Here is a 21,203-nt window from a genome sequence, read left to right on the forward strand (position 1 = left end):
TGTAGGCTACATTGTACAATCAATCAGTGAGAGAGCCTCAAATATCACATTCATTTGTATCACTCCACCGTATACATGAATCACGCAAAAGCTCCTGTTTCAGTCATTCTTCCCCATAATGCAACAGACTTTGAAAGGCGGTGAAAAACGACGGTCACCGACTTGACAAAAGTGATCCGCTTAAACGCGCCCGTTATCTCTGCCAGAGAGTGTCAGCATTGTGTCCATATTGGCCGGGTCAAAGATGAAACAGAGTTAAAGGGCCAGTAGAAGTGCCGTCACATGACAATCTCCTATCATTCACATACACTCTGAGAGACATCATCAGGCCAGGGTCAGGCACAGTGTGAAGACTGGTGCCAGTCAGTCAGCTTAAAGGCGAAGGATGGATGGTGATGGGAGAGTTGACAGGCTCCAGTGCTTTATAAAAGATCAAACCTCCCTGGCATACATGAAAGAACCATTAGGTGGAACAGACACACATTTAAGCAGGATATACTGTATTACCAATACGAAGAGGGGTTCAGAAAACACACTGTACTGCAATGTTAGAGGGAGAATGTCATGAATTTTGGCTTCAAAATAAAACAGTAAAGTCATGTTTGTCATATGCATTTTGTCCATAATGTAACTCTATATCAGAAAACCACAAGTTAGGAGATCTCTGGGTGTCGGCGTCATATTATGATCAGAATGGGTAAATCAAAGTGGACATGAGACGTGACTTCCTGTTGTGGCAGTGTTTACCACAGTGAGAGTTGTGTGGTGGACCCAGTGTCATGAGAAGATTTGGTGCTGCTGTTAATTGGCATTCTGCTGAGGCCACTGCTGTTGCTAGGACACCGTTGGAATGCTTTGTGAACCACCATCTTGGTGCTAATCTACTCCAAAGGCCATTTCAATCTCCAAACCCCGAAGGCAACAACAGCTGTCTCCCAAGAAATTACCATTTTTAATTACAATACTTTCTTGTTGGCTATGGGCCACTTCTCAGCTGATGGGATTAAACAGAAGTGTGCCAAGCAGTGTTTACTGTGATTAGTCTACAAGTGCCAGGGCGAAAGACAACATCGAAGACCATCACCTGCCAGAAATTACTCTATACCGACATGAATACAAAGGAGACATGATTGTGCGTCTCGCGGTGAGGCTGGAAGGCAGGCATGCCTCTCAGACCCATCCTCCCCAGCCAAGAGACTTCCAGGGCAGGCAACACTTGTCAAGACAGTTCACCCAGGGTCACAAACACATCCCAGCTAACAACAAACAATCCTACAACTTTACAGTCTCATTAGGTCATTAAATAACGTTTTCATAGGAATGTTTCCAAATGACCATTCCCTTAATGTCAAATAGAACTTACCCAGAACTTAAGATAATGTTCTAGACACGTTTCATGGGAATGTTGCAAGAACATTCATGTGTCCAGTTTTCTGAGAGTTAGCAAAACATTCCATAAACCTCCAACCAAACATACACAGAACATGGTTGCCATGTTCTCAGAACATAAGATATTAATATTCTAGACACGTTTCATGAGAATGTTACAAGAACATTCCTGTGTCCAGTTTTCTGAGGGTTTCCGAGGGTTAGGAGAATATTCCATGAACGTTCCACCAAACAAACACAGAACATGGTTGCTATGTTCTCAGAACAAAACATATTAATATTCTAAAGATGTTTTTATGGGAACGTTGCAAGAACATTTATTTATTCCGCACCTCCTGTCATTACAGGCTGCATCACATCTGGCTGTGATTCGGAGTCCCATAGGGCGGCGCCTAATTGGCCCAGCGTCGTCCGGGTTTGGCCGTCATTGTAAATAAGAATTTGTTCTTAACTGACTTGCCTAGTTAAATAAAGGTTAAATAAAATGATGCCATCCATGAGTAACGTGCGCAGGTAGCCTACATTAAGTAATAGTTTGACAATCAGTTAACATCATGACTAGTTGTGTTTATGACACATTACAAAGGGAGGCTAATACATTTTAAGTTAAAAGACATCTTTACTGTTAGGTCCATAGAGATCCTATTAAATGAATATGGATACTGTATGTAATTACTGTATATGATCAAATAGATAAGTGCATGCACACATGGGAGGTCTCATATACAGAAAGCCCTTCATTTACTGAAATAAGTAAATCAAATCAATGATGAGAGACTAGTCAGATTAACTGATACCTGACATGGACATGGTGGCAGCGCAGGAAGATCGGAGTACAACGTCCCATGCAATGTACCATGAACCAAGAGGTTGTGAGTTCAAATCCCAGGAGAGGACATGTTGAATAATAATTGCTGTATAAATGAACATGCAAAAATGTAATTGTGTGTCAAATATGTAAGTTGAAAACACTATGTTAAAAGCACTGTGTGCGTGAGTTTCCCTTACCTTGCCAAACAAAGAGATGAATGGATGAGTGGTTCACCAATCAGGGCTTTGATTGGCTTGGCAAAAGTAACAAGACGTGATGTGAAATTACTTTTTTTTACACAAAAAAATATTATTTCATCAAATGAAGGGCTTTGTGTGCATGTACTTATCTATTTGATCATATACAGTAATTACATACAGTATCCATATTCATTTAATAGGATCTCTATGGACCTAACAGTAAAGATGTCTTTTAACTTAAAATGTATTAGCCTCCCTTTGTAATGTGTCATAAACACAACTAGTCATGATGTTAACTGATTGTCAAACTATTACTTAATGTAGGCTACCTGCGCACGTTACTCATGGATGGCGTAATGACAGGAGGTGCGGAAAAAATACATGTTTTAAGCCTCATTAAAATATGTATTTTTCTGCTTAGAATTTCCGACATTTGGTAGGCTTTTTGTTAGTCAACTTGTCTATAATTAGATACATGCAGCTTCTCTTCTGTCATTACTTGATGCTCGTCTAGAATATTAAATAAAGCCCTGCTCACCAGAATGTCATAAATCGATAGAATGATCAATGTACCATCAACAATCTAGTTGACATCGGTAAAGTTCTCTTTAATTTCTGCTTCTGTCACGGAGCGAGGACGTTAAGAAACCAGGGATAATTCCAAATGACATAATTTTGACCGGTTTTAAGGAAATTAAAAACTGTGAAAACAATCCCGCATGTTTCTGATATTTTAGTTAGTCTTGGACGCATATTTTATGTGGTTGAAAATAAAATACTGTCAGCTTTTATGCTGCTGAAAGAAATTGCACGTAGGCCAGGAACACTTAATTCTGCTGAAGTGAATATTGTAATAGGCTCAATGTGAGGCCTATAGTCAGTGTCCAGACTTATATTCCAACTATTAGGCTACTGGACTAAAATAATTCTGGCATCACTTCTAAATTAATGATTTTTTTAATTTTTTTTATTATTAAATCTTTATTTTAACAGGGAAAACAGACTGAGACCTGGATCTCTTTTACGGCTGTGCCCTGTGTAAACATGTTGACATGTACAGTTTTAGACATACAGACAAGAACATTTCAAAACATACACAATTCAACAGAAACAATCACAGACAACATCATACAGACAACATCATATTGATCCTCCATAAGCATTTTAAAATGGGCAAAATACATGTTTTAAGCCTCATTAAAATATGTATTTTTCTGCTTAGAATTTCCGACATTTGGTAGGCTATTTGTTAGTCAACTTGTCTATAATTAGATACATGCAGCTTCTCTTCTGTCATTACTTGATGCTTGCTTTCATATTCAGTGAATGTCATTCATTAAGCCTCCAGCACAAGTCTTGTAACTCCAATTGATGCATACACTGCTGTCCATGTGCGTCTTGGTCTCGGCCACTTATCTTCGCCTTGGCAAAAATGTGTTATCGTTGAAACACACCGCATTTTGAGCGTATTCCATAAGTTTTCAAGAATATTCACAAATTGTTCATGCGACTGACATGAGGTAATGATAAATACTGTGATCGCATACAGTTTTCATGGAATCTCTTTTCATTATTGTGATAGGCTCATGTTTTACCGGTACGGCGTACCACCACTATTTATTTTGCCAGTAGTTTATACCGGACCATTCCAGCTTGCTTTCACCCCTGGAATAGTAAAAAATAACTGATAATGTACACAGACATGGTGACGTAGCAGAAATATATGAATGTCGTGAACCATAAGGTTGTGAGTTCAAATCCCAGGTGAGAACATATAATAATTACTGTATAAATGAACATGCAATGTAATAATTTATGTGGTGTCAAATACGTACGTTGAAAGCACTGTGTGTGTATCCCTAACCTTGCCAACAGACAAAAAAAGAGCTGTGAATGGATCAGTGGTTCACCAATCAGGGCCTTGATGGGCTTGGCAACAGTTACAAGGTGTAATGTGTAATAAAAACACATTTTTCTAAGAACATGGCAACCATGTTCAGTGTATGTTTGGTAGAACGTTGATGGAATATTCTCATAACCCTCAGAAAACTGGACTTGAATGTTCTTGCAACGTTCAATAAAACACATCTAAAACATTAACATTGTAACCGTGTTCTTAGTTAGATAAGTTCTGTTTGACATTAAGGGAATGTTCTCCTAACACAAACACATGCTAAAAAGGTTCTCAGAACATTTTTGCTAACAAAGATAGAATGTTCCCCTAACTAACAGAAAACTAGACCCCCAAACATTAGGGGGAAATTACGGGGAACATTATGAAAACGTTCTCTCTCCTTAGAATTGTTACTGGGATTCCACAAGGAAAAACACGTGGAAGGAGGAATCTTTAGCTACAAGTTGAAGAAACCTACTGTATGCATGGGACAGCATCTGTTTTCTGGGTTTCTATAACCCCTTTTCATTCAATATAATATGAACAGAGGTAGTTTAACCAGTGACTAAATCAAAGCGTGAAGTGTTTTAATGTTGTGGTAGTAGTGGTAGTAGTGGTACTCACCCTACTCAGTCCCATGTGATAGCTGCTCTTCTCCAGGTCCAGGGACTCCAGCAGCTCCTCTACCGCCTGGAAACACACACAGACACACAGATCATTCCCTGCCCCTCCAACCCCGGATTATCCCTCTACAGCAGTCCCGTCGAGCTGCCAACTGACACAATCCCAGCATCCCAACAACCACTCCTCTAATCAGACAGATTGACAGAACCCTGATCTGTAGTCCTTTCACATTCTACCTCACACATCCGGCCCGATCCCCACCCTCTCCTCTCCTATTCTCAAGGACACAGAGCATGTGCAGGGAGAGAGGCAAAAACTGACCAGACAGCTCGTCCTCCAGAATCCACCTTCTCCAAGCTTGTTCCTCCTGGCCCCGTGGTGGTCTCGGCCCCATAGCAGCCTTGAACACATACAGCCTCTGCAGAGGGGCACCGCCTGCAGCTCTCCCTCTCTGTGTTACGGTCTGTCTCTGTGTGTCTCTCTGCCGTCCCTTTCCCTGGGTGGTGTGGACAGGTCCACTTGAGCCTCCAGCCTGAAAGGCCCCATCTAGATTACACTGTGAGAGGAGCTGCAGCACCGAGCACTGAGGGCCTTTTGTCTGACGACGTTTCCACAGAAACCCCGCTACGAGACACTGACGCAGGGGAAAACTGCTTTTCTCTCTCTGTACCACCTTCGCTCAGTCTCTCACACTCTTCTGTAAAGAGTAGCTTTTGTGTTCTTTTCCCCACCATTTCACTTCAGCCTGGCTCCTCTTTCAGGGGACCAATACACAATTGACCCTCATTGATAGTTAACCTCAGAGTGGAACCCTCATTAGCAATCCTCCCTTCACAGGTTGGGTCACACTAAAATACTTTTAGGCCCTCTCACCATTTACATCGCACATAAACCATTGCAGTGGAGAGTTCCTATCCTAAGAAAATCATTAGGGTAAAACCACCAGGCAGACAGCCTCCAGGGTAGACAATATATTTCACAAAGTTGATACGTTTAGCCCTAAACCCCAGTGCAATTAGAAGGCCTTTCGTTTCTGTCTCTGCTTCTGCTATGTTGATTAGGTCATCACAATGGCTCTGATTAACAGAGGTTTATTCCTCTGTCAGTGGGCTACTGACAGCCAGGAAGGAGATGGCCTCTTCAGTTTATTAATGTAACACTACAGACCTCATCTATGCTCCACACACACACACAAAGAAAAATAGACTGACCCTCTTCTCATCCTTCACTATGTAGTTGCGGCCAAGTTTCTTGGTCAGGTGTGGTGCCAGCACATCGAAGCGGCGGCGGAATTCTGAGAAGACCATGTGATCAGGGTATCCTGTAAAGACAACGACATGGGGGCAAGGTTATGGAGCTACAATGTTTTACAGAACTATTTATTCTAACCACATAGTCTACGTGACATACAGTAGAGCAGTGTTGGTCGTTTGGTTTGTTTGTGAAGGAAACCAGACTCCAGTCTAGGCAGGTCAGACCCTTCAGGACCTTCATCTAACAACCACAGCCTCTAGTTCTGTCAGCCTTCTCACCTTGTCTGTAGATTCTGAGGGCGTCCAGCAGCTTGGAGCCGCGGAGCTGGGACCGGAGCAGGGCCACATCCAGCTGCATCAGGCCAGAGTCTCCACTTTCCCCCTGGGCCTCCAATTCCCCTCTGCCCGCCCGCAGGGCATCAGCATTGGGCAGCAAGCAGTGGACAAAGTGAACCCTGGACCTCCTTACCGTGTCCAGCAGAGCGTCCTGAAGGAGAGAAGGGTTAACTGGGACTCAAATGATAACAGTGATAGAGGACTAGAGGATAGGGCAAGGCCTCACCGTGCACTGAGAGAGTAGCCCAATTTAATCACAGATCAAACGTCGTTAATCGTATGCAAAGGCGCCACACAGTGGCTCTCACACATTTCATACATTAAGCAATCTCATAAAATAATCAGCTTGAGTTGAAATAAATGGTGTAGTTAAGAAATGTACTCTGGACCAGGAAATCTAATGCCTAGACCCTGCACTGGGATGGCTTCTAGCTCCTACCCTTTAAAGCTGTTATAACACAGCAAAAACATAGTAAGAAAGATTATACATTTAGCAGACGCTCTTATCTAGAGTGACTTACAGGAGCAATTAGGACTAAGTGACTTACTCAAGGGTACATAGGCAGATGTTTCACCTAGTCGCCTTGGGGATTCGGGCCAGCAACCTTTAGGTTACTGGCCCAACGTTATTAACCGCTAGGCTACCTACCGCCCCAAACGCTGTGTGAACACCTCTCTCAGAGGGAGGGCATACATTAGGCAATGCTAATTAAAAGACTCCATTTACTGAATCAGCTCGTGTATAGGATTTATATGAGGGTCTTGTGGCCCAACACAACGTGGATATACACATAATGAAACATGAACAGAAGTGGAAATATAATAAGTTATATATAGTCCCTCGACCAGACCTGGCCCCTGCAGATGGCCCCTAGCCTCTCACCACTTGTAGTTTGATCTGGATGCAGAAGGACTTCTTCTTGACGGCTGCCACCCCGGTGGTGAAGGTCTTCCTCATGCTGGTGGCACGCCGCAAGGTCAGCTGGGAAACGCCCTCAAGGCCAGCAATGGAGCCTGACAGGATGGTGGCCCCACCCCCTCGACTCATAAACAGACCACTGATGTTCTTCCTAGAGAGGAGAGCGAAAAATCCGACACGGTCAGAAATGTCTGTTGCAAGTGTTGCCAATCAAGCTAAAACATTATGTGGGACGGGTGTTACTTTTGGGAGTCCTGCAGGAGACTCGCTGCATTGGTCGAGACAGGATTCTGTTTAGCATGGCTCAGCCAACCACGGGCGTCATACTCCACCCAGTCTGTACCATGGCTGTGGCCCAGCAGGAAGTGATGTAGTCTCTCACTCTTCAACAGCAAGGTGTGACCTGACCAGTAGAGAGGATAAAGGAGTTGATAACAATTATGTATGCCAATGTTTACGTGTATGGATGTCTACAGTATGTGTGGTAATGAACATAATGTGAAAAAGAAGAAAAACAACAAATCATTGTCACCTTTGAGCAGACAATATACTTTCTATAAACCTGTATTTTTGGTGTTTTTGCAGTAAAATTATTTTAGAATATGGTAGTTTAGAAAACAGAGAATTCTTTGAACATAAATACTGTTTGCTGCTATAGTTTTTCCCCCATTGTTTCTATTATTCTTCACTGTAAAACAGAGTGGCACATTGCATACCACAACATATCTGGGTGATTAGTTCTGTTAAAGTAATCTGTCAACTCTGCCACTGTATTGGTAGCCTGACTGCCAGTCTGTTTATGCTCTCTTCCCAACTCCTTATGGAATTGCCATGCAATTGTTTGGCTTGACAATCACGACGCAGTAGGCAAAAGCACAAACTGATCTGGGACCAGGGTAGTGTATTGGTGGGTTCAACGTAAAACTGACTTTACCTGATGATGCACATCCATTCACTCCTTTGCATTGTCATGACAATTCTGAATCATAAAAATCATCCAAAGGAAAGTTGGTAGAATGTTTGAATGTAGAATGTCTGGTCGATAAGAGTGACAGCGTTGATTTGAAACCCATTTTATTGCTTTGCCATGGTGATTCTATTCATTAGAATGCAATTACATTTGAAAATGATGATATCAAAATGTTTGAAGAATTAAGAACGTTAGAACGGTTGGTTGATAGGCACTAATGCTGATTTGGAAAATCCAACAACCTCAAAACTAGACGTGCGACTTGTTTCTGCTACCCAAGATTTTCAATTGTTAACTCGGTAGAGCATGACACTTGTAATGCCAGGGTAGTGGGTTCCATTTCCGGGACCAGCCATACATAAAATGTACGCACGCATGATGTATGTCGCTTTGGATAAAAGCATTTGCTAAATGGCATATCATTTTACAAAATGAGCTTCTACACCCAGCAATTTAACCAGTCTGTACCATGGATGGCACAGGAGCATCGATATCTTCCTATCAAATTGTTTTTTCTTATCAGTATTTGGTTAATTGCTTATTTTTGTGTATTATCGACATTCTATACTGAACAAAAAAAAAAAAAACATGCAACAATTTTACTGAGTTACAGTTCATATAAGGAAATCAGTCAATTGAAATTAATAAATTAGGCCCTAATCTATGGATTTCATACGACTAAGCAGGGGCGCAGCCATGGGTGGGCCTGGGAGGACATAGGCCCACCCACTGGGGAGCCAGGCCCAGCCAACCAAAATTAGTTTTTTGACACAAAATGGCTTTATTACAGACAGAAATACTCAGAATTTCATCAGCTGGCCAGGTGGCTGGTCTCAGACGATCCTGCAGGTGAAGAAGCCGGATGTGGAGATCCTGGGCTGGCGGGGTTACACGTGGTCTGCGATTGTGAGGCCAGTTTAACGTACTGCCAAATTCTCTAAAACGACGTTGGAGGCGGCTTATGGTAGAGAAATTAACATTTAATTATCTGGCAACAGCTCTGGTGGACATTCCTGCAGTCAGCATGCCAATTGCACGGTCCCTCAAAACTTGAGATCTGTGGCATTGTGTTGTGTGACAAAACTGCACATTTTAGAGTGGCCTTTTATTGTCCCCAGCACAAGATGCACCTGTGTAATGATCATGCTGTTTAATCAGCTCCATGATATGCCACACCTATCAGGTGGATGGATTATCTTGGCGAAGGAGAAATGCTCACTAACAGGGATGTAAACAAATTTGTGCAAATTTGTGCATATTTTTGTGAATATGGAACATTTCTGGGATCTTTTATTTCAGCTCATGAAACATGGGACTAACACTTTACATGCTGCGTTTACATTTTTGTTCAGTGTATGTTTAGAATGCACTTAGGTACATATAGAACTGGTTTTATGAGTGAATTTCTCAGATATCTGGCATTGTGAGTGCTACTGGAAGTCCCAGTTCCTAAACATAACCAGCTTCCGCTTCCACAACCAGCACCGGCCTGAACAGGAGAAACACAGGCTGTTCCACAAGCACATGGCGGTGAGGTGCAAGGTTGAGTTTTACAGAAAAGTGAGGAGGGAGTTCTATGATCGGCGTGTGACCTCAGGCAACAAGTTGCTATTTTCTGATGAAGAGAGAAACTGGAAGCCATTCCAGGGGTGCTAGAGTTGGCTGCAGAGATGGGCTTCCTGTGAATCTCTGCCCCTCTGTTGAATTACTATTGATTTATTTTGGAGAAGTAGTATTAAGATAAGATTGGATAATATAAAACGAGATTGGTAGGCATAGTAGGTGTGATAAGTGTAGGTTAGTGTCTATTTTAATCAAAATAAATATTCAGTAAAAATAAATAATATTTGAAGTATAACAATAGTGATGGATTTTTTTTTGTGAGGCGTGTGTGTCTCTGTACCTTTGCTCTCGCCCTCGGCAGGGCCGTAGTAGCTGAAGAGACGTCCCAGTAGAGTGTCCTCAGAACCCCCAGGCTGCAGAGCCTCCTCCTCCATCAGCCACAACAGGCCCCGCGCCTCATCAGTCCTCAGCGTCCGCACCTGGCACACACACAGGTCAGACTCGCTTCCAACCCCTCACCTCACTGAATAGATAACATCTACTGTACTCTGACACATTTTCAGTCCTTCGGATGGTTGTAGAATCAACAGTCTCACCAAAATACACACAAACAGACTAACTGGGCATCAGTTTGCTTTTCAGCCTACACATACATACTGACTCACTTTAGAAAACACACTCAGCCAGCCCACTCCTACTCAAACTCCCAAGGCCTGAAGCGAAGCCAGCTCTGATCATCTAACCATCTACTTTGTGGGAATCATTCCGGGAGCCTGAGGAAATTTCATCAACATTTGTTGTAAGGCTTTCACCTGGAATACCACAACACCTCCCAACTCTCCTGACTATTTCCACAACAAACACTGACACAAAATAGTGTAAAGGAGTCAGCTGATCATATTTAGCACCAAAATACCCCGCTGACAACACAGTGAAACACTGCTTTCAGATTCATGCTTTTTATTAAATAACAACCACAAAAAAATACAATCTTTTTTTTTCATAAAGCAATTGCAGTCGGGTTTTTTTAAGGTCCAGATGGCAGAGAGGGACAGGCCATTAGCCATGACTCTCATTAGGCCTAATATCAGAGTAATAGCTCAGAGAGCACTGGAGCGTTCAGGAAGCCTGCTCTAAACAGGCCACTTCAGAAATTACCACAAGAATGCTGGCCGCAATTGAGCTTTTTGGTATAATTGAACTCTAACCCCTTTTTGTCTTCAAATGGCTCTTTCTGAATTACAGAATAAACAGTGTATACACACCTACTGGTAGAATCTGAAGAAAATGCTTTTTTATCAGTGTTAGCACATTGTTATTATCAATAGAGAATGATAACTACTGTAGTAGTGTTGAGTGCAATGGCCTTTTAGACCTATAAAAAGCTCAGCAAAGCCATATAAAGGCTCTCTGTTAGACACATAAGTACACAGTAAAACCTGTTCCTGGGCCTCGCTAAAAGCCTTCATGGCAAGCAAACAGACCCCAGTGAACCCATGGGCACTGAGTTTTTTTATGTCAGGGGACCACATTTGAAGTGTCAGTGTAAATCCAACTGTCAGCTTTCATCCTAGTGTCTCGACATCAACAGAGAGTGATCTCTAAGAGCGTGGGCTGTGCTGTCCCATTCTTTTGTTTTTGTCAGCCTTCAAAGGCTTTGGCCTTCTGCAGCCATCTGCTATAGCCTGGTTCAGTGCTTTTGATGACAGCTCCAGCAGGGCCAGGACCCCTTAAAAGGCAGAGCACTCAAACCAACTTATTACACCGCCGACCATGACACTCTCAACACCTTGTCATTTTTGTTTCCATGGCACACACACTGGAGGAGAAGCAAAACACAGATTTTTTTTCTTCCAGCTGAGTGGGTTTTCTAGTCTTTGTTTACTGGATGAAATGTCTGCCTTTTCCTTCAACCCTCCCTGTTGATTCCTCTACAGAAGCATTCGTATATTATGCACACTGAAAACGTTTACAATAAACCGAAAATTCTAAAATCCGCAAAAATGCATACAACTGACTCATTTGTGAGTCACAAAGGACTCATGAATGTAATTATATGTGCGTAACAGTGCACGGTAAAAACGGTGTGGGCAGTGAGAGAGGCAGGGTGTCAGGACTACAGAACAAAGTGGCAAGAGCTTCAGAAGGGAGTTTAGATAATGATGCTCTGGAATGTGCCATTACTAAAGAGAAATCGCACAGAAAGGTGGAGAGACGGAGTACTGCTGTACAGCGTGATGCTGCCATGGCCATAAACTCTGTAACCAGGCAAACTCGTGTGAATATGGGTATTAAAGGAGTGTCCTTACCAGTGCTTGACTTGACGCTTGGTCTACTGCAGCTACAGACAGAGAGGTGTTAGGTTCCATGTCATCTAATGGAAGCTCTATGTTCTCCTAGAGGGTTGACAGGGGGGGGGGGATTAGTAACCAATGACAACAACATAGGTCTGAAGACATGGTGCCAAGTTTGAAGTTTTCTACTATAGGAATTAGTTCATTATCACCTACAGTATAGACATAATAACATAATAAATAGTAGTAGAATGTTGTAAACTGCTCATAAACTGCTGTTAAACGGCTACAGGCTATGAAAGTCAAAGCATTGTGTTTTTTACAATGGGAGTGATTAGACATACATCGGTTAGTACAGAGTGTTGGCAGGGATAATTCAGCCCTATTATGATGGGTGTATAGTCTAGTATTCTGCTATGAGAAGAGAGGGAGTTAGAGAGTGGAGAGTTATTCATCCTCGTCGAGCGAGCAGCTCCACTGCTGTGCAGCTCAGCCCAGTTCACACAGCCAGTGATGAGTGACCTCGCTTTGGGCTCGGCAGGGGAGGAGAAATGGCAATCATATGGCCATTATATAGGCTCACTGTGTGACACTATTGATGAGAGGGAGGAAACCATGAGCTCTATGTAGCTCTAACTTGCCATGGCTTACAGGCAGGAATAGTGCAGATTTTTTGTCCTGATGTATGGATTGTATGGGAGTATATATATTTGAATCCTTAAAGCAGGGTACCACAACTAGCGGCCCGCGGTCCGAATTTGGCCCGCTGGTGATTTTATTTGGCCCCCCAAGTTCTCTGAGAAAAAAAACTATTATATCTTTTTTATTGCTGGACATAAAGGACTGTAAAAACACTAGCAAATCAACTCCAAATAATTAACGTTTTGAAAATATGTCCCAAAGTATTCCCACGCATAATAGAGAGATATATGTGTGATCATATACAAACGTAAGCAAGGTTTGAAATGATTATGTTTTAATCAAACACTATATCTGTTTGGGCTACTTGTAGTCAATTTGCAATATGCACATGTTTTGTAAGTATGCTCCGCCCCCTGACCATCCACTCAAGAAAAAATTGCCCCGCATCTTAATCTAGTTGATGATCCCTGCCTTAAAGTTTGAATCAGCAGTTTCTACATCAGGGTTTCCCAAACTCAGTCCTGGAGACCCCAAGGGGAACACGTTTTGTTTTTTCACCTAACACTACACAGCTGATTCCTATAAATCAACTAATCGGCAAGCTTTCATTATTTGAATCAGTTGTGTCAGGCTAGGCTAATAACCAAAACGTGCACCCCTTAGGGTCCCCAGGACCGAGTTCAATTTTCTTACTTATTTATGATATGCACCCAATGATTTATGTAGCACATAACTTATAAATGCCTCATGAGCTTAGTTCAACTGTTGTACCCATTCAGAACCCAAAATATAAGCTTGTTATACTCCAAGGTTTGTAAACAAAGTAAATGTAAACAAACACTATATAGCCTCAAAACATGGTTAAAACATCATGAATGGTCTGTCCTTGCATCCATAGCTCTGTCTATGAATTTGAGAGTGGTTACATTTCTCCAGTCCCATCCCTCAGCTTTTTACCGAAACAGGGGTGGGGAAAACACTTTGTTATTGTTTTAACTGCTGATTGACGCTTTAAAGCATGTGTGTGTTAGTGTATGTGTTTTAGTGTGTGTGTGTTAGTGTATGTGTTTTAGTGTGTGTGTGTTAGTGTATGTGTTTTAGTATGTGTGTGTTAGTGTATGTGTTTTAGTGTGTGTGTATGTTAGTGTGCGTTAATGCATGTGTTTTAGTGTGTGTGTATGTTAGTGTGTGTTAGTGCATGTGTTTTAGTGTGTGTGTGTGTGTGTGTGTGTGTGTATGTGTGTGTGTGTGTGTGCGTGTGTTAATGTGTGTCTTAGTGTGTTAGTGTGTGTCTTAGTGTGCTAGTGTGTGTGTATGTTAGTGTGTGTGTGTGTGTGTGTGTGTGTGTGTGTGTGTGTGTGTGTGTGTGTGTGTGTGTGTGTGTGTGTGTGAATGTTAGTGTGCGTGTGTGTGTATGTTAGTGTGCGTGTGTGTGTATGTTAGTGTGCGTGTGTGTGTATGTTAGTGTGTGTGTGTGTGTATGTTGGTGTGTGTGTGTGTGTGTGTGTGTGTGTGTGTGTGTGTGTGTGTGTGTGTGTGTGTGTGTGTGTGTGTGTGTGTGTATGCGTTAGTGTGCGTATGCGTTAGTGTGCGTGTGCGTGTGCGTTAGTGTGCGTGTGCGTTAGTGTTTGTGTGTGTTAGTGTATGTTAGTGTGTGTTAGTGCATGTGTTTTAGTGTGCGTGTGTGTGCGTGTGTGTGAGTGTGCGTGTGTGTGTGTGTGTATGTTAGTGTGCGTGTGTGTGTGTGTGTGTGTGTATGTTATGTTAGTGTGTGTATGTTAGTGTGTGTATGTTAGTGTGTGTGTGTGTGTGTGTGTGTATGCGTTAGTGTGCGTTAGTGTTTTTGTGCATTAGTGTGTGTGCGCGTGTTAGTGGATGTGTGATGGTGTGTGTGTGTGTGTGTGTGTGTGTGTGTGTGTGTGTGTGTGTGTGTGTGTGTGTGTGTGTGTGTACTGTGCATATTAATATACCTCTTTGTATCTCTCTAGCTCCTGTACAAAGGTGCGCTGATAGAACAGTGTCTGCAGACGCTCCTGGGTGTAGTTGTGGCAGAGCTCTTCAAAGGTGGCTCCGCGCTCCCGCTTGGCCAGGCGAGGGTTCTGAAAGCCCGGGGTGTCCACGATGAGCAGGGAGCACAGAGAGTGCTGGCTGGATTTCAGAGCCCTGACACACACACACAGGAAGACAACCCCCCCCAAAAAACTCAGCAAGACAACAAGTACAAGGCAGCAGACCCTAAACAGAGAGGCCAGCTGTAGTGGTGTCCGTGCGTCATCTCCCTCCATCTCTGGTAAAGTAGTGACTAACCTGTTGATGAGGGAGACGAGGAGGGTGAAGAGCTCCGAGTACAGCCCAGATGCCATGGCTTCTAAACACTCCATGGCTGTGGTCTTGGAACCTGGTGGGAAAACAGGCGAGAAGAGACAAACAAATTTACAACAATATGCCTGTCATCAGATCAGACAGCATATATCACAGCAGAGGCACAGAATACTCTGCTCACTCCAGTGAGTGTTTGATTTGAAAATGGGAGAACTGCAGGGAACCAGCTAAGCCTAGTGCTATTGCCCTTGAATCTCAGAGATGGTGTGAGAGGAAGACCGGTGAATCACAACCATGTCTTATGTGTGACAACGTGGGAGGGAGGGCAAGGTGGGAAGGAGGGCAAGGTAAAATAAAGACTAACTGTCAATTTTTACTGTGATACGGTTCTGCCTATATGTCCTTCGAACTGTGCGCGTCAACCTCTGATAAAACTCCCAGAGGTACTGTACATGTGGGAAAAAATCAATGGAATGCAATTATCATTTCAAGGGCAATGCATGGAGGACTTCTAAAATTGTCCTGATATATTTTCGTTATACCTACCTATCAATAACCACTCTGTTTCTGTGGTAGTCATTACTAAGATAAGCTTTAACGTTCAGAGACGTGTGTCATCTCCCCTAGGTGATGAGCTGGTGTGCGTGCATAGTCCCACGTGTACCTGAGGCTTCTCCTGCTGCATCGTCTGTCCCCTGGCGTATAGAGCTGGCTCTGGGCAGGGTGCCTTTGGCCTGGTGCTTGAAGATGGAGGAGGAGAGCTCTTCCAAGGTGCAGCCCAGCAGGTAGGCAGCCTTCTGCGCCCACTCATGACGTGCAAACTGTTTCCTACCGGCTGAGACGCACAAAAATAGCACCATTATCTCCTCTGCCAACAACCATGGGTCATACAGCGTCTATCCACGACAGGAGACTACAGTTACTGGAGTAGGAGGTGTATTTAAGGGTTTGATCGACCGTGCCCTAGGCTAACACCGCTGCGATGCTATAAAAGCTAATAATAATCCCCTCATCAGGACAGTGAAATGTAGCCTACAAAGAACATGCACGGTACTGGGCATCCAAATGGTACAAACCCAACATTTTCTCATTTGTCCACAGTCCCATTAGCTAAAAGCCTTTTTGCTGCTACTTTTTCAAATGTTGTTTTTCTCACAGCTACAAGTCCTTCATCCACAGTAAATTATTACAGGGACTATCATTCCAAAGTACAATGACTTTGCATTAACACAAGCCTCGGTCTGCAAACCAAGTTTGACTTTAATCTGGTGGATGGGTGATGAGATGTGAGTGGATAGGAGTGGGTTTTCATTTCAGTGCGTTATTGGAGAGGAACCCTCCTCAGACACTTAAGAGGGTGACTGACTAGGGAACATAGAACAGTTGGTCTTCTGACTGAGGCATGCTGTAATCTCCCTGTTTCATCGGCCTATGAGAGCGTCACATGCCGCTGTGTTGTGACAAACAAGAGAGTTGTGAAGACGATCAAAGTGAAACACTGAGAACTTAATTAAAATGCTAATGACACCATGTCTGCTCACAGTGATAAAAGCACAGAGGCAGAACATAACAATATGGAGAGGGGTGTTTTTACCTTTCTCTTCGTCTGCGATGCAAGGGGAGCGGCATGCAACATGCAAGTAAGAACAGGTAGTTAAAACAGTTGGTACAGAAGTCCTGTATACAGTGGATGAGCAGACAAACTTTGATCTGATAAGTTGATCTGATAAGCCTTCTCTCACACAAACACAACATACACGCACAGCACTAACCCTCAAACAGCAGCAAGACCACATTGAGATGTGGGGGGAGAACGAGCATGCAGGTTCTGACTAACACACTGCATTCAGGAGCTTTATTGAAAAACCTCTTCAGAGTTGAGGAATGAAACAGCCCACACTTATCAGCACACCCAATCAACCTCCCATTCATTGTCAGCTCTACTGGAAGGAGGTGCATAAAGTCATGCAATTCTTTAGTCTATCGACACTGCAACTCATGAATAAAGGTCTATAGTGCCCTCTGGTGTTACCTAGTCAAACTGCACTGCTTATCATTCGGACGTGTTTCTTCAAACCTGCAATGAACTCACCCATTTCTAAACTCTCTATAATACTACTAAGATGTTTTAATATTACAAGAGGGCAACAAGTGGTAACTGATTTCCACCAAGTGGCAAACAACACATTTTTGTGTCAATTATCTGACAGATTGTAACCCAACAAAATGTGTATATTTAGATTGTAGTTGATGAATGAACCCTTCAGAGGAAGAGAGGAAAAGGAGATCAACACAGTAGAAGACACAGAAACACCCAGAAGGGTGTTTGTTCGGGTTCATTACCAATTTCCTCGATGACTGACACTGCAGAGAAGGCAACGTTAGACAATGTGAATAAACATTCCAACTGCACTCACACCCATTTTCATTACTACAGTGTAAACAATCTGTCTTGTTCTGGGCTGTCAGGCAAATAGCAATCAAACATACTGGGTTGTTCCCTGCTGAGGTACAGCAGCAAGCAGACACTGGGAACAAGGCAAGGTATTTAGACAGCGTAAGGCTGATGTTGGGCTGGGACGTTGTCGCCTCGTAAGCTGGAATACTTAAAACTCTTCAGTTGTTGCCCGACTGTGTCAAACTGACATCAACCAGTTTGGTTCTGTGTTGCGCACGGCTGAACGGTAAAGGAATGCAATTAACATCTCCCCTGCAGACAGTAAAACTTGTCATTATTGACAGGGCCTCTAGACTTCACAACTGTCTTCGTCACAAATGTTCTCTGCCCGAGAAGCTCCTTGAAACAAACAAACAAAGGCCCTGGATAGATGGCAGCATCATGAATTCTGTTCTTTTGGAATAGACCCAATATCTCTTTGCTTGACTTTACTCTTGCAACTACACTATGTAAATTCTGAATATTTAGTTGAATCTGTCATTGTTAGTAGTACATGATCTGTAATTTAAATACAGAATGCAGCTGCATTAACACTATAAGCCTCTGAATTAACATCTGACATAGTGACTGAGTGGGCTCCTGGTGTGTACTGTACTGTAATTCTTACCCTTGGTGGCCCCTGCAGCTCCTAGATGATAGATGGCCCCCAGGACCAGCCAGAAGGCCCTCTGCTCCTCCCCACTGATCCCCAGGACCTTCATAGCTGCCTGCAGCTTGGTGAACTGCTGGGAGGCCCGCTGCTTCTCTTCAGACTGGGCGAGCACGGGGGGGAGAAACAACAGGAATCTGTATGGACTGTCTTTATTATAAAAACCATAGTGTGAATCTATTCACTCTAAACCAAATAAAACATTCCTAACAAGGTCTTTGGGGCCCTGGCAAGAGTTACCTTGGGTTGAGGCATGATTCCGAAGGCGCTGTTTTCAGCAAAGTGGTTAAAGTGCAACTCAGTCCTGGAATGGCAATCAAACAAGCTGTCAGTCAGTCACCATGAAAAGACTACCCCTGACAGAGCTACTCAGAGTTTCTGACCAACAGACACTCACAAGTAAATAAAGGACAGAGAGAGAGGAGAAAGATAGAGAGGAGAGAGACAGAGAGAGAGGAGAGAATAGGTAAAGGTTCACTCTACACAGAGGTCTGAGGAAGATGACAGCTTACTTTAGAGAACTGTCAGCTCCAGCCATCATGTAGTAGAAGACATTGAAGGTGGACTCTCCCTCTGGCCGCCTGGTCACCCTTAGCTTCTCCAGCAGCATGGTCTGAATGGAGGCCGAGGCCACCTGGCCAGCCTGGTCAAAGTCCAGGGACACGATGTGGGAAAAGCGACTGGCGTTCCCGTTCATGGAGGTGGAGCTGTTCCCAAAAGCCTCCAGGATGGTGTAGACCGCCTGCCACTTCTCCGCTGGGAGACACACAGAAACAAGACAAATAGTACATACATACATGCTACATAGATGTTGCAAGTAAATATCAGACATACAGTGAACTGTGAAATGAGGAAGAAAAACAAGTTGTTCTCTAAACGGTGTTCTAACTTACTGCATGTTCTTTCCCCTCGAAACCTACCAGAGAAGGTCTTGCCAGTGCTGCCAGCGATGGTGACCAGGTACTGGACCAGGTGTTGACAGTTGATAGTCTTGCCGCTGCCGCTCTTGCCCAGCAGCACAATAGACTGGTCCTGACGCGTGGTCAACAGGTTCCTATAGGCTGACTGGGCAACACCATAGATGTGAGGTGCCGTGTCCTCCCTCCTGCACCCCTTAAACATGTGCATCACCTGGGGGGGGGGAGGGGGAGAGAGAGAGAGATGTCATTCTCACCATATAAAGCCCCACAAATTAAACAAATCCAGTCCTACTTGCCCTTCCTGGTTTACTTGCTACTCTAATAGAAGATATCCCCTCCCCTATCCTACTAACCCCAGGCTCCACCCAGGACTGTACCTTCTCAGAGTACATGGAGGGGGCGCTGATGGGGTTGATGACCACCATGTTGGGCCCAGCGTGGGTGTGTATGAGGTTACCCCCGTAGCGCTGGCGCAGAGAGTGCATCACACTGGACTCATTGAGGTACTGCAGCGAGGACAGGTCCTCCACGCGGTCAAACAATGGAGGGTTGGCCTACACACAGGGGTCAGAGGTCAAAGAGATCATACATCCCAAACTTCAGATAATGAGACAAAAATTCAATAGGTGAAAATGTTTGGTGCCCTGCTGGGGCTAAACAGCATGTACATTTTGGTGAGTTTAGGCTAACCTTCTCCACATCATCTTCATCCACATCCAGCAACGAGCCGTCGCTCTCCAGTCTGATCTTGACTTTCCCCTCTGGCAGACTGCCTGGCTCCGTCTTCAACAGGGTCGCTGTGTTGACAGAACAGGGTCAATAGGATCTACAGCTACTCATTAGCCACATATTTAGTCATCTAAATATGTTGTGTTTGTCTAGGCTGCATGTGTTATATTCAATACAAGTGTGAAATAGTGCACATTCAATACAAATTTGGTTCACTATTTCTGTCAGATAAATCAACAAATGGAATCTGTGATGTACATTTAATATGTTTTAATGTGGCCCCTATTGTGGTGAATGGCCTAGTGATTCAGGTCTACTAACCCAAGGAGAATCCATCCTTGTGAACCAGCCATACTTTCTCTGTGCCGTACCAGGCCTTCTCAGCAGCTATTTGCTCCTCGGTCTTCACCTAGGAGAGAGACAGGACAGACAGACAGGGTTAGTTCACTGCTATAAAGCTCAAAGGCAGGAGCAGAGGTGAATACCCAGAGAGAATAATTAGCTAGATGAATGAATAACACCAGTGGAGGGGGTATTGTCACCACAGTAACCGGACAAAGTGGAACAGGAGGACAGGAACAGGTGTGGATTGAGGTCTGGTTTCTTCATCTCCTTAAGGGAGGAGTTTTGGGTTCCAGGTCTAGTTCTCCCCCTCGCAACATTTGACCCAACCGCCCAGTAGTCCACCCACCCCAAACCCCCAACTCCACACCTAGCATCCACTCATGGCCCACTAGGCAGGCCCCTGGTCCCCACTCTGGTTACAGAGAGGGATCTGATGGTAAACACAAACTACTGAGAACCCACTCTCACTAATGATAACAGGACAGATGGTACATAACCCAATACAACAACACATGACTTGACTGGCTGCACATCAGTACCACATACTTCACCACAATGTTTATGAAGACTGTGGTAGATCTGCAGTATAATATGAGCAAACTAAAGACACATATCCTATGACAATTTATATGTGGACACATCATGCAATTTGAGTAACTCGGGTTTTCCTCAAACACGACCTGAAAATCATAGTGAAAAGCAAGACACATCACTGGTAAAGCATAGACACTCAGTGCAAACCTACTACAAAGGGTAGAATACTGAGGAACTCACTTCACCGGCAGTTAAAAAAGGTTTAATAAGTCATGTATTTCATGAGTTTCTCACTATTCTACTGGTTTATCATCACAGATACAAAATCCCAGATGAGGATGTTGGTTCTGT

General features: G+C 43.6%; 1 protein-coding gene across 9 annotated transcripts in view; it reads right to left on the minus strand.

The window, feature by feature from the left end:
* The window catches only part of LOC139537199 (unconventional myosin-XVIIIa-like), a 110,120-nt gene that overhangs the window by 36,556 nt on the left and 52,361 nt on the right, over positions 1–21,203 (minus strand). For 6 of the 9 annotated variants that reach the window (XM_071338243.1, XM_071338246.1, XM_071338240.1 and 3 more), the window contains 17 exons: positions 20,295–20,382; positions 19,935–20,041; positions 19,622–19,798; positions 19,218–19,455; positions 18,837–19,080; positions 18,565–18,628; positions 18,283–18,427; positions 15,882–16,052; positions 15,203–15,293; positions 14,866–15,058; positions 12,269–12,355; positions 10,300–10,438; positions 7,670–7,829; positions 7,391–7,577; positions 6,451–6,658; positions 6,130–6,239; positions 4,919–4,984 (listed from right to left, as the gene is read on the minus strand). In XM_071338243.1, the coding sequence (XP_071194344.1) occupies positions 4,919–4,984; positions 6,130–6,239; positions 6,451–6,658; positions 7,391–7,577; positions 7,670–7,829; positions 10,300–10,438; positions 12,269–12,355; positions 14,866–15,058; positions 15,203–15,293; positions 15,882–16,052; positions 18,283–18,427; positions 18,565–18,628; positions 18,837–19,080; positions 19,218–19,455; positions 19,622–19,798; positions 19,935–20,041; positions 20,295–20,382 (2,475 nt within the window). The remainder of the gene's footprint in view (positions 1–4,918; positions 4,985–6,129; positions 6,240–6,450; positions 6,659–7,390; positions 7,578–7,669; positions 7,830–10,299; positions 10,439–12,268; positions 12,356–14,865; positions 15,059–15,202; positions 15,294–15,881; positions 16,053–18,282; positions 18,428–18,564; positions 18,629–18,836; positions 19,081–19,217; positions 19,456–19,621; positions 19,799–19,934; positions 20,042–20,294; positions 20,383–21,203) is intronic. The other 3 variants (XM_071338244.1, XM_071338239.1, XM_071338247.1) reach the window with 1 other exon arrangement.

Source organism: Salvelinus alpinus, chromosome 13 (assembly GCF_045679555.1).
Source record: "Salvelinus alpinus chromosome 13, SLU_Salpinus.1, whole genome shotgun sequence".
Taxonomy (NCBI): Eukaryota; Metazoa; Chordata; class Actinopteri; order Salmoniformes; family Salmonidae; genus Salvelinus; species Salvelinus alpinus.